At 46.1% G+C, this 13,148-nt stretch overlaps 1 protein-coding gene across 8 annotated transcripts in view; it reads left to right on the top strand.

The window, feature by feature from the left end:
* The window catches only part of CADPS (calcium dependent secretion activator), a 210,823-nt gene that overhangs the window by 171,401 nt on the left and 26,274 nt on the right, over positions 1-13,148 (top strand). For all 8 annotated transcript variants that reach the window (XM_069028361.1, XM_069028360.1, XM_069028367.1 and 5 more), the window contains 3 exons: positions 1,832-1,979; positions 7,590-7,664; positions 8,727-8,810. In XM_069028361.1, the coding sequence (XP_068884462.1) occupies positions 1,832-1,979; positions 7,590-7,664; positions 8,727-8,810 (307 nt within the window). The remainder of the gene's footprint in view (positions 1-1,831; positions 1,980-7,589; positions 7,665-8,726; positions 8,811-13,148) is intronic.

Here is a 13,148-nt window from a genome sequence, read left to right as displayed (position 1 = left end):
AATTTATTGCAGCAGCTCATCTTTGGTCCTGTGTCTGGCACAAATACTGAGCTTCATTTGTCCTCCAGTTGTCAGGCTGTCCTTTAGGAGAAAACCCAGTGCTGAAGCTCTGCTCGCTGCTCTGCCCCAGCACCACCTGCAAAACTTATTTTCTATTTTTTTTCTTTTCACTTGGAGCTAAGGCTCCTTTGCTGTCCCTGCAGCACAGTTATAGCTGCAATGATCTGTAAAAATCAGACCAAGTTAGCTCAGCTGAGATAACTGGGAAAAATAAGGAAATTTCCAGGTACATCTAAAGAAGGGCTTGTGTGTCTGGAAGCCAGTTTTTTTTCCCTGATTTTCCTGAACCTTTCTACAAATGTGTTGCCCCTCTGTAAAAACCTGGCCCAGCTTGTATTGGTACAACTATATATAATGGTTGTGAGCATAAGTAAGTAGGAACATGCTCCTTTCCATGAGGAGATGGAAAATCCCAGTCTTCTTGGGTCCTTTCAGTAATTATCAAGATTCTAGTCCCCGAGTCCAGGCTAAATCTGGCACTGGTAATTAAATCAGTTCAAATGCCACTGCTGATGTAAACCAATATGCTGCCTTCCCTATTTATATCACCTGCAAACAGGGCCTGGCTAAGGTTTCTTTAGCGATTTCAGTTTGACACAACATTTTTCTTCACGTCTGTCTCTGAACTGTTGAATCCATGGAGGAGCCACCCTGCCTTCCACACTGGGTTGTATTTTGGGGCTGTCAGGAAAGCAGCCCATGCAAGGAAGGCCTGTTAACTAATAAATCCAGGCAGAAGGACCTATATACCAGCTCAGATCTGATCCCAAGAATGGGAGCTTTATGTTAATAAATGAGTTTTCATTTCCATAACCCTTGGGGGATTGTTCAAGTACAGAATTACTCCTGAGCTGCAGCTGATTTTATTTGTTATTTCTAAATTGAAGCTCCTATGTTAATTTATTGGCAGATTCTGTCTGATGTGATAATTCTTCTGTGTTAGGTTAGATTAGTGAAGTACCTCTGGAATATGAAGAAGGGCTCTGAAGAAAGCCAAGGCAGTGCTCACCTCACTGGAAAGCATTCCTGTGTTAGACTCACAAATGCCTTGGTATTTAAAATATGACACAGCATCAGATTTTGTAGGTTTTAGTCTGATGAAGCTTTTCATGTATCATGATTTGTTACTGCCAGGGATGTCAAATTTGATCTTGGTGAAACCTCAGGAGAGCAGGGAGATGTGTGATGCGAGTGTGTTCATATGCACATGACTGTGCCTGTGCATGCTTTGCAGACGTATTCTGGTGAATTTGTGTGGTGCAGGGAAACCACTTCTGTGAACTTACAAGGCAATTAAGAATGTCCAGCCAGCAAATGCTATCATACCACCATAAATGCAATGATCTGGCAGTGTCTTTTCAGTCAAGCAGGGAAGGAGTTTCTGTTATTTGTGGTTGATATCAGGGAGCAATAGGAGCTTCCTTTAGTATGCCAGGCTGTGGTTATCAATCAGCTAATGCAACCAAATTAAAGATATGTATTGACACTGCTGTTTGTAACATCATCACACTGTTTATCAAGCATAAGGGAGTCACAGTTTCCCTGAAACTGTTGAACACTTCATAAATAGTGTCTATTCTGGAAAGGGAGTTTCTTTTTAAAATGGAAAATAATTTTTAGAAAAAACACATTTGTAACAATTGCATTATGGCACTCCCAGCAGCATTCAGCTTTCTGGCTTCTCAAACTCCTCTCAGTATTGTTTCACATTATTATTGGCTTCAGTATGTTTAAAAGCAACCGAAACATCTTTTTCTACTTTCCTTCACAGAACAAGGATTGCATTTGAAGTAAAACTGCAGAAAACCAGCCGATCAACAGATTTCCGAGTCCCTCAATCAATATGCACCATGTTTAATGTCATGGTGGATGCCAAAGCTCAGTCTACAAAGCTTTGCAGTATGGAAATGGGCCAAGAGGTAAAACGCAGGTTCTTCCTTTCACAGCTTTTAAAGGCAATGCCATGAAATTTCCTGTCTCCTGTTGTGCTCGTTTCCGAAACGTTGTATCGTTTGTGGGTTTAGCCTTCCATAGAGAGTGTGCAGATGAATGTACAGGGGGTTGCTCTCAAATCTAATGAATAGAAACAATTGGAATCCCTGTCACTTATGAGTGGCTTTTTGCAAGGACTGTGGTATGCATATGGTATCTCTCAAGCTTGGTTGTTGCATGACGACCATATAAATTGAGTCATTAACTGCACCTTGGAGCCAGGTGTCGGCAACACGCTTTCTGTGTATGGCTATTTTCTGTAGACAAACATAAGGAAAGCAGAACTGCCAAGTTGGTGCTGTGATGCATGTAAAGGAAAAAAAAACCCCAACAAAACTACAAAAATAAATAACTTCCAAAAGTAGATTGAAATTCTGGCTGCTTTGCCTTTCTCAAGTACTGGCTGTAATCAGCACACTTGATCATTCTGGATTTCCAGGTTCATAATGACTCAAGTTCCCAAACAACAAATCTGTTTTAATTAATTGCTGATTTTTATTTTCTTCTGAAGCCATAGTTGCAGGTTCAAGTTTCTGTGAATTGATCTATGAATTAGAAAGACATGGCAAATTGGAATGAATTAAATGCATCAGAATGCTCATTTTGCTCCAGTGACTTCAAGTCAAATTGAATATTCATATACCAGTCTAGAATAAATTCACAAATGCTGTTCGGCTCACCTATTCTGCTGCTTGTCAGCATTTCCTAGATATGCCTTTTCACTACAGCTTTTCATGGTCCGATTTTGCAGTGAATCACTGCTAGTTGTTCCTGTGTTTTTTTCAGTTGTTCACCTCAATTGGTTCCTCTGAAAGAACTTGCTCCAAAGGCCACTGGATGCAGCAGGGCTCTCTGCCCTAATGTCAGTGGTGTTTGGATCAGATTCAGCTGTTCTTTTTATTTTTCTTCTACATATTTCAGTTATGACATTTTATTTGCGGCACTCACCTTGTAAGAGTTTTCAGACTGCCCATCATAGGTCTTCCCTTGTCCTCCAGGTCAGCTGAAGCAGATCTTGAGTGGGCTTTTGTTGTCCGAGCCTGGACATGAACTTCTCTACCATTTTCTGTTCCATACTCATACCCATTTGTCTCCCCAAGTCCCTCAGCCTGCAGCTGCTGCAGCATCTACCCTGGCAGTGCCCCATCAGCTGGGAAGGTCCATGTTTGCAATGCTCCCCACTGCAAACCAGGATCAAACCCTTTTACAGGCACAGTCGCTGGGGACAGGGAGATTTTGGAGATCATGCAGACTCTGATATCATGACAGAGGAGGCTCATTGCATTCATTAAACTGTCAGGTTAAGTATTCAGATGGCACAAGACCAATAACATCAGCTGTGCCCAAGTATCCTGTGACCAGGCACTTGCTGCATCTTTCCATGCTGACTTGTGATACTCTCTGCTTGCCACAGTTTCCTCCAAATTCTGAGCATCAGAACTGCAGGTTTGGCCTGACTCAGACTGCAGGAAACAGGGGAGCAGGCAGCCATGCAGTTGCTGCTGGGCTGCAGCTGCAATTAGCTGCCAATCTGCCTGTGCCACTTACAGGAGGTGTTTGTGCAGCAGCTCAGAGACAGCTGAACTCCTGTGGCAAGCAACAGTTGCTGGGACATGAGGTTTTTAACAGATAGCTAAACTAATAGACCTGTAAAGCAGATGTAAATTATTGGTGCATAATTTACCATTTAGGGCTGCTGTATTTTATACACCCTCCCTTTTTCTTTCTTTTAATGAGTGTTACTACCTCCCCCTCCATTCACTCGTGCCACTCTGTGTTTTTGGCTATCTCCATCTCCTCTTCTTGAAGCTGTCCAAACCTGTGTGCCAAGATGGTCAGGCTGAGGGGTGCAAAAGTTCATATATAGATCTGTCATTACAACCTGGGAGGGGAGGACAAAGTGCCACCCCACCTCTTCCAATCCCATTGGAAATGATGAGACAGTCAGATAGGCAGCAGAGGCATGGGAACCTGGGTTTCCAGCCTGTGTCTTTCTCAGTAGTATGGAGAGTTGTCTGTGGTCTGTGCCTCACTGAGTCCCTCTGTGACCCCATCTCTGGTGTGTAGCAGCTGCACAGGTCAGCAAGGGGAGGAATGAACAGGCAGGGAGGGATAGAAACTCGCTGATGGGACCATCCATGAGTGCCGCATCCAGCACATGGCTCCTCCAGCCCATGTCCCTGTGCAGACAGTTCAACGGCAGCAAAAAGGGCTCACGCTGCTCACCACAGTGTTCAGGCAGGGTCTTTGGCTTAGACCTAACCAGAGAAGACGTTTTTGTTAGAAACAAACCACTGATTTCTCTGACAGTTCAGTCTGTATGTGGGCAGAGACTCTCTCGACACCTTCCTTGACTTTGCTGTGTGGATTCCCTCCCACCCCAAAGGCCTTCCCTTTCACACTACCTTCAGCCACACTCACTTTAGCAGATATTTGAATGCATTTTGCGAGCATTACCCTGTGAAACAAACACCCATCATTTCATTCCATTTCCTTGTCTCTAAAGGCAGCTGTTAAAACATTTGGTAAACATACTTTACCATCTTAAATATTTATTTTTCCTCTGAATTTTTAATACATCTAAGGGGATAAATGTATGTATTAAATGTTTCTCAGTTGGTCTAGTATGTTTCTATTTAATATCTAAGGTCAGATGGTCCTTAGAGAAATACAACGTACACACAATCTGTTACATGACAAGGCAAGATACTCATCACATAAAGTCAAGTTGAATCATTGTAGTGCACTGATTATGGATTGTAATAATTGAGCTAATAGAAAGCTGTGATGAACTTGATCGAGAGTGGGGGCTACGCTGGGTAAAGCAAACCAGCTCTGCGATCTTTAACCTTGAGCGTTTTCATGAGGAATGTAGAAGGAGCTGTTGGAATTGCTGGTTTTGCGAGCCAGGCATCTCTAGCAGCACCAGGCACTCGCTTTCCAAACCGCCGCCATCTCTGACCCTGTCCTGGCCGAGGCTCCCCTTGCTGAGGTGGACCTGGGGCTGTGGCACTGGTGGCACAGGGTGCACATGGCTGTGGCTGCCTGGGGCAGGCCCTGTCCTGCATGGTAACTGCCAGGGCACCAGGGCTCGCTCTGCCCTGGGGATTGCGGCTGCGATGGGAATGAGCACTCAGGGTACTGCTACACCACCTTGGTGCATGCACAGGCTCCTCTCCTGCTCTCAGAGCTGTGGTTTTATTCCATTGGGGCTCTTACTTGCTTTTGAAACAAGCTTGTAATTGAACATGCATCAGTCAGTGCATTTCACAGTGGATTGCTTTGCACACAGCTAGTCATGTTTAAGTTCAAACTCATTACTTACTTGATGAAAGCAGTTAGCTGAATGCTTGTTTGCAAAGTTTTACACACACAGAAAATGCGGTTGCAGAAGGAAAACATCATGGGAGAGACACCCCTTATCCATTTCCCTTAGGAAGTCCTGGCTGTGTCTGCCAAGCACATCAGCAGCTTCTACCTGTACCAAGCTGTTACAGGTCCTTGACACCCCACAGCTGCATTCCAGCTGTGCTGGGAAAGGCCAGGTCAATCCTGAGAGCTGATAAGGCCTAGCTCTGCATTAAAGATTAATCATAACTATGTTCCCATAAGGGACTTGTGTATGTCTTGACCTGCAAAGCAGGACATGGGAATGAAAGCTGCCAATGCAAGTATCACCCGCTTATTTGTGTATGTTTTTCCCCCGCGTGGGCCCAGCAGATCGCAGCCTGTGGCATGGCGGTGCCAGTTTGTCCTCGTGTCCAGGGGAGGCTTTGAGTGCCCCCAGCCACGCCTTGGGCTGGGACGTGCTGTGCCATGTCCCCTGCCCTGGCCCTGCCACCCCAGAGAGGGCTGTGCGGCTGCCCCGAGGCTGAACCCTGCCTGTGGACAGCCGGTTCCCTTCCTCTTCAGAGCCAAATAAAACCATAAGAGAGTCAGGTGTCAGCTACAATCCGGTCCCTTTGCACTGTTTTACTGCCTGCAAATCCTACAGGTAGCGATCTCTGGTATTTCAGTGAACGGAGGTTTTGACCCCATTTCATTTTCCATTGCTTATTGTTTCTGTGCATGATGCTGCTGTTCTCATACGTCTCTTTTTTTAAAAGATTTTGGTTTATTTATTGTTTATCTTCATATGTTCTTTTTCCTGTCTTTTGCACTTTCCTCTTTATTTCTGTCCCCAATCATCTGAAAAGTTTGCAAAAGAGTGGGTAAGTCTGTCCTACTTTTATTTTCTTTTTCCCAAATTCCTATATTAATGTTACTTCCGTAGAAAAAAATCCCCAAACTGTAGAGCAGTTCAGAGTACTGATCAGACAGAGACCAGCAGCTAGCATTTGTAAAGCCCTCAGTCTTCCTTCCCAAAGTCTGATTAGTATTTAAAGCAGATTTGTCTCTTTCAATGTGATTTGATGTTAACATTTTAAAACAATATTAATGCCAAGTGGTAATGAATATAGTGACTAGCACCAGTGCTTGAAATGTTTGACTGAAAAATCAAATGTTTTGTGTTGGAAAGCAGTCATAATCAGGATTTTCTCAGTCCATTGAAAATAAGAATATACTGTATGTTTTCACTAATTAAATCTTGTATTGGAAACAGGTCTTTTCTAAATTAGTAGAAGACTGTATTTTAGTACCTATTCTAGCCATATTGCAGCTGATTGCGTCAGAGCTCCCAAGCTGAGCAAGGTTTGGAGTGTGCAGAAATTGGGTTGAAGACTCAGAAACGCTGGTGCTCCAGGCACAGGCCTTGGTCAGCCAGTGCTGAGCTACTCCCACGGGATCTGCCGTTGTCCAGGGCTCAGGGCTGCACTGCCTGCTGGCTTTTGCATGGGACAAAAAGGCTTGTCATGGTTTGTTGGGTGGTTTTTAAATCTATCTCACAGTACAAAACAGCAAAGTGTTTGAACGAGTGCTTAACTTGAGCCATGTGCCTGCTGAACCTAGGGTAACACAGGTTCAGCTGCTTTGCTGCAGTAGGTGGGAAGGGTGCAGCACCATTCCCCGTGGTTGAGCCCACTGCAAGCTCCCCTGAAACAGCACATCCTCCCCATTCCCATGCTGAGGGCTGGGTGGTTTGTGGTGCCCTGGGAAAGGGCTGCCTATTCCCCTCCAGCAGCAGGTGTATCCCATTGTCCGCTGCAATCCATGTGCAAGATGGGCAGGATAATGCCCATGGAAGTGGAGCAAAGGGACTTCAGAGTCTCTAGGAGCACTAGGTGCTGGTTCTCACAGGGATGGTAGAGCCTCCTCTCCGACATCCACACATGGCTTCCAGAGCTGCGGGCACACAGAAGAGGGCAGGGTTTGCCCTGCTTCAAAACTGATGCAGGATTTTCCTGAATTCAGGGTCTCTCCCACAAGTGTAGGTAGTCACTGGCTACTGCAGTGGGGCCGAGTGTAATAAGCTGCATAATTCTTTGGTTTAATACTATGTATTGTGGCTTACCAAGGGAAGAGACTGACAAGTGTAGAGCTGTTGGCTGTGATCAATGCTAATACTTTCCTCCCCCTCTCCTTTTATTTTTCTTTAGCACCAGTACCATTCAAAAATAGATGAACTAATTGAGGAAACCGTCAAAGAAATGATAACACTCCTAGTGGCAAAGGTAACCCTCAGCTTCAGGTGAAGTGATTCACTGTTAACATTGCATCTTTAATATGTGCGTTTCCATTAAAATGTGACACATTAGGATGTTGAATTGGCTTCTTGTTTCTCACAGGCAAGATCATACATCTCCCAGTCCTTTCATGGTGACTCTTTGTTGATTAGGAACTGCGTGAGATGTAATACTCTGCTAGCAGGATTGCCATACTGGGCCAGAAGTGGCTTTAAGGAATGGGTGTTATGTTAAAGGGGATGGTCAGCATCACCTCACGGCACTGGGGTTAGCTGCAGTCAGGGGGTGGCACTGCTAAATGCTGCTGCAGAGCCATTGGGGTGGCATGCAGAGGTGGTCACCACTCCTACACATGAGGTTGTGTGGACAAAATAGCTCATCTTGTGCAAGATCACCATATGCTCTTCCAAGAAATTAATTTAGAGGTGACAGTAGTGGGAAATACATTTGAAAATGTCAGGTTTAATTGTTTGGAAATTGTTTTTTATCAGAGTCAGCTCCTGTAGCTCAGCTGCCAGCATTCCCCTTGGGTGGTTGTGTAGGTCTGGTGTGCTGTGCTAACACGGAGGGGAATTGGAATGTAAGGAAAAAGATGGTGGGGTGTGTTTTCCTCTAGTTTCAAACTTTCTGAGAACAAGTCATCCCTATTATACAGTGGAGACCTTTAAACATGATCCGCCAACATATGCCAGTTCAATTCTTCTGCAAGAATACCCAGCTAGCTGCGTGCTTGCCACTGCATACTGGGAGCAGGAATCAGAGCCTTCCCCATCCAGAGAGGCTCTGCTGGATTCCCCACACACTGCACCCACCTTCTGTCCCCTGCACCACCCAGGACACTGACAGGTGATTCCCAGTCAGCAAGAGGTGCACCACAGCAGCCAAAAGGAAGCACTGCATTCTCCCCACTCCCTGCCCACTGTGCTCAGGGACAGGTGGTCCATTCCTTTGGCAATGCTGAGAGGTCCACTGGCTTCTTTGAGGGTGATGCAGATTTTTACACCTTTTTCTAATTATTAAAAATAATTGCAGTATTTTTTGTCTTCATAGTTTGTCACCATTTTGGAAGGAGTTTTGGCCAAACTCTCTAGATACGATGAAGGAACTTTGTTTTCTTCATTCCTGTCATTTACTGTAAGTACAGACCATCGTTTTCTTTCTTTTTCTTTTTCTTTTTTTTTTTTTTTCTGAGTTGTAACCTCCTGCCCTTCCAGGACTAGATCAGCTACCTAATATTTATTCCATTCTGTGATGTTTGATCGCTTTAACCCCCACATGAATAGACAAATAACCTGTATGAAGATATACAATACATAAACACCCCAGATGCACAGAGTAAAGCCATCTCCATCCATTGTTCAGCTTGGTGAAGTTTATTCTGCAGAGGATACATATGAAGATGAAAAAAACCATTGCACTGTACATGCAATTTGCTTCATTGTCACTTCACATGACAGGTGTGTTCCTCTCAGTCTTCTGGCCATAACAGTGACCATCTTAAATAGTAAACAGCAAAATAAGGGAGACCTAGGGCGTGCCTACGTGTTTCTAAAAGAGAACAAGGTAGGGTAAATGCCATGAGGTCATGAAGCACAAGGTGCCTCTCATGCCATATTTCTCTGTAGCACTGAGGAACCAATCCACAGCTCACCACGTATTTCCTAGCAAGGTATAGGACCAGGCCAATATCTGTGCAAAACTGGCCTCAATATCCAGCAATGGTTTAACAATTTGAGCTGTATTCTGGAAAAGTGTTGTGACAGCTTCTTAGGATGAACACATGGCAGCTGATTTCCAAAGGTCTTCTGAAAATGCATGTGCCAGAAAGTTTACAAGAATGTCTCTATGCAAGCAGGACTTCACTCCTCTCAGCTCACAGACAGCTGTGCACATGAATGCCTGTGGCTGGGCTGGTTGGAAAGTTTTGTTCATGTTTCACACCCCAGCCCTGTTGCCTTCACGTGCAGCCTCTCCTGCACTCACTTGTTCACAGAGACTGGGCAAGAGGCAGAAGGCACTTCTCTGCAAACTGGGAAGGCTTTCCAAAATCTCATTTTGGAGTTGTCTTAGTTACTTGCAAATGTCTGCTGTTTGCTACTCTTGGGCCCTTTTGCTGAGTTTGAGGCAGTTTTTAGGATCCATTTGGAAATGGAGATGGATTTAGGAAGGCTTAACAGCAGAGGCAATAAACTGCTCTTGGCAGCTTTGTGCGCACAGTCTGGCAGCTTATCTGAACCACCATGGGGTTCAAACAAAGCATTTTGCCTTTTCAGGTGTGCTGGAGGAACTTTGTTCTTCAGAGAAGAGGGAAAGGGAGGGTATTCCAATTCACTGCCCTGCAGTGCACATCTTCTCCCAGGATAAACCCTGTGTGGATGCAGCCCCAGGGCTGTGCTCGTCCCTGCTTGAGGGGATGCAGGTTATGGCTTGGGTTGGATACCTGGATACCTTCCCTGATTCCAGTGCTATGGAGGGTTAGGAAATGCTTGTGTGCCAGCAGCAGAGGATGTGGAGGCGGCAGCTTTTCAGGCATCGGAAGTACCAGCATCAGCCCGTGTAGACAGTGTAATGTGCAGCCCTTCCTTCTCTGTGAATCCAAGCTGTTCTTCGGTTGATGCTGCGCTGCTCCCACCACATCCTACTGTTTACACTGCTGAGTGCTGCTCCCTTTGGTTGCTGAGCAAAGCCCTGGCTGCACCTGGGCTCTGGGCACCTCTCAGAACCAGCACGTAGGTGCATGGGGTTCAGGCATCCTCTCTGCTGCTCCTTGGATGTTTACTGATAGTTAACTGCCCCAGTAGCAGCAAAACAGTCTCTCCCACTCTAACAGCCCCACAGCCTTCGAACATGGTCCCAAAGCCTCAATTTCCTGAGTTTCCAGTCAGGAAAGGATGTGTATCCAAAGAGCTGCTGTGCGTGGTGTGTGCATGTCTCCAGGAAAGTGTTGGTCCCTCACTCACAGCAAGTGGGCTGGGCCCACGGCAGAGGAGCAGGATTGCTCCTTCCTGACGAAGGGACATCTGTCTCTCGCTCTGGTCCCCATGTTTGCTGGGAGCCACTGGGAGAGGAGGTGGAGGAGCAGCCCTGACCCCTTTGGCACTGGGCTTAGCAAGTCTCCTCTCCCTGCAGTAGTAATGTGACTCGTTGTGTTTAGTCTTTGCAGTGAGAAATACAGAATCTCTCTCTTGTTACAGCATGCTTGCACCACCTCCCACGTTTTCCCTGTCTGAACAAATACAACGAAGTGTGATGGTCCAAGCCACTGAGCTCCAGAAAGCATTAGTCTCCCACCCCCTTCCACCAACTTCTTTCATCGCGTGTTTTCCAGGCGCTCTGCAAGTGACATGTACTCGGGGGTCTTGTGACAGACAGTTTTATCACCTAGTAGGATATCCTCATTTCCAATTCTTGCCTCGAAATTCAAGATAAATATAATGCATCTGTTGTCCTAATAAATTCTCACTAGCCACTTCTCCTTGCAGAGAACTTTGAGAGGAAAACACCCTTCTAAATTTGGCCAGACTTTTTTTTTTTTTCTGTTTGTTGCTACATTTCAGTGCATCTTGGTGGCAGCAGCCCAGGCCCTGGCTGGGTGTCTGCATGTGCAGATCCACTGACTCGCAGGAATGCCAGCTGCTAAAATTCCCTGTATTCTGGGTGGCCTCTGTACGCAGAGCATTACACCTGTGGTAATTATAACCAAAGATTCCATGTTACCCAAGAGAGACAGAAGTAAATGGTCTTATTTTTGTTCTGCGCAAAATTTGTATGGTAAACTGAGACGTTTCATGGCAAAGTCACATACTTTGTGAAAAACGGCAGCCTAGCAAAAATCACACAACATCCGGCAGTTTGGAAATTTCACTAAATGTAGCCAAATCTGAGTTTAAAGAAAAACAAGTAATTATTCTGATTAAAGGAGAGTGGGCAGGAGAAGCAGCTCAGTTTTTTTGTGGGTGGAGGGAGGAGATCACAGGAAGCTGAGTTATTCTTGTTGCCTCTTGACTTTGGAGAAGGTAGTTTGAAAGTGGCACTAAGTTGGACCCAAGAGTGATAAATCCACACTCAGCTGGCAAGATTGCCTCTGCCTGGCATCATGCTCTGTGTGATATTTGAAGGTACTGGTCTAGCCCTGAGCAAGGACCCCAGCTTGAGTTTTGCAGGCTGTTAAACTGCATCATTTTCCAGGCTTTCCTCCTGGTTGTTGGGCTTTGCTGCTCAGAAAAAGTGATGGTTTGGTGCTTGCGTGGGCACCCTGCCTGAGTGGGTGTGCCATGACTGCCTGCTTTCCTGGAGCTGCATCTGCTGGCTGGGCTCCAGCTGCCTTCATGCATGGAGGCTGAGGCTCCTCTGCTCCCATTCCGCAGGAGCAAGGGATAGCACTTCACCACTTCCCAAGAAAATTGTGAGGATAAACGCAGAGACAGGGCAAGGTATCCAGACAGCTGGCTGGAAACAGGAATACCTGGAGACAGGACAAGTGTTTGCTCTGGTGCTGATTTTGCTGCCTACTTCATAAACTCATGTGCTGGGACGTGCTCCGTTCCTCTGCAGCCCCTCCAGCAGCCAGACCGGGGTCACATCGCAGCAGCAGGCGCTCGATGCCCTCCTCCTGCCCTTCCCTCTGTTCTTGCCCCCCGGCTCGGCAGCCCGGGCGCTGCCAATACTCGCGCCGTGTTCACCTCGGCAATTACCACCAGTCTGGTCTTTTGTATCGCCTCATTGTGCTTAATTATGCGCCCCCCCCACACACCATATGAGTGCTTCCACCCACTCTCACATTCTGTCTCACACATACATTCATTCTCTCATTCGGGACACATAATTTATTCATCCCAAGATGCAACTGTGTTCGTGTTATATTTAGGCTGTTTTAATGGTAGCTTTAGAAATATTTAAAAGCAGGTGAGCTTTTACACCCAAACAAAGATGGCCGGCAACGCTTACCCTAATTAAAAGCAGAAGCGTTGTGGAAAATCCCAGCCATACTCTTTCTAGACACTGTGCCTTATGCTACAGTGGGAAAAAGGTCTCTGTGGCCAGCTGGGCACTGCTCAGTTGGAAGAGTTGGCCCTGACATCAGGGGCCAACCCACCTCCCACGCCAGGCAATGTGCACCCTGCTGCATGGGAAACCACAGACAAAGTCAATTTGGGGTCTTGCAGATCCCACCAGCTTGTGAGGACACCACAGAGTGCAGTGTCCATCTCTGATACCCTCCCTCCAATAGCATCTTCTAAAAAGGGAGGAAAATCAGGGGAAAATGATTTAGCTGTTAAGTCTGGGAAGCAGAAAAGCTTCAGGGCACTTCTGCATGGCATGGCATGAGCACACTGCCCCAACATGGTCTGCAAGCTCTTGCCAGCATCAGGGCCAGCAGAAAGGGGGAAAATAATAGGTTTTGTTTTGAATTGACTGATGTGAGGGAGACACAAGTGAGTGCAGGAGAGGCTGCATATAAGGGCAACAGGG

The sequence above is a fragment of the Aphelocoma coerulescens genome, chromosome 12, assembly GCF_041296385.1.
Source record: "Aphelocoma coerulescens isolate FSJ_1873_10779 chromosome 12, UR_Acoe_1.0, whole genome shotgun sequence".
NCBI classification, from domain to species: Eukaryota; Metazoa; Chordata; class Aves; order Passeriformes; family Corvidae; genus Aphelocoma; species Aphelocoma coerulescens.
This window is presented reverse-complemented; position numbering and strand designations above follow the sequence as displayed.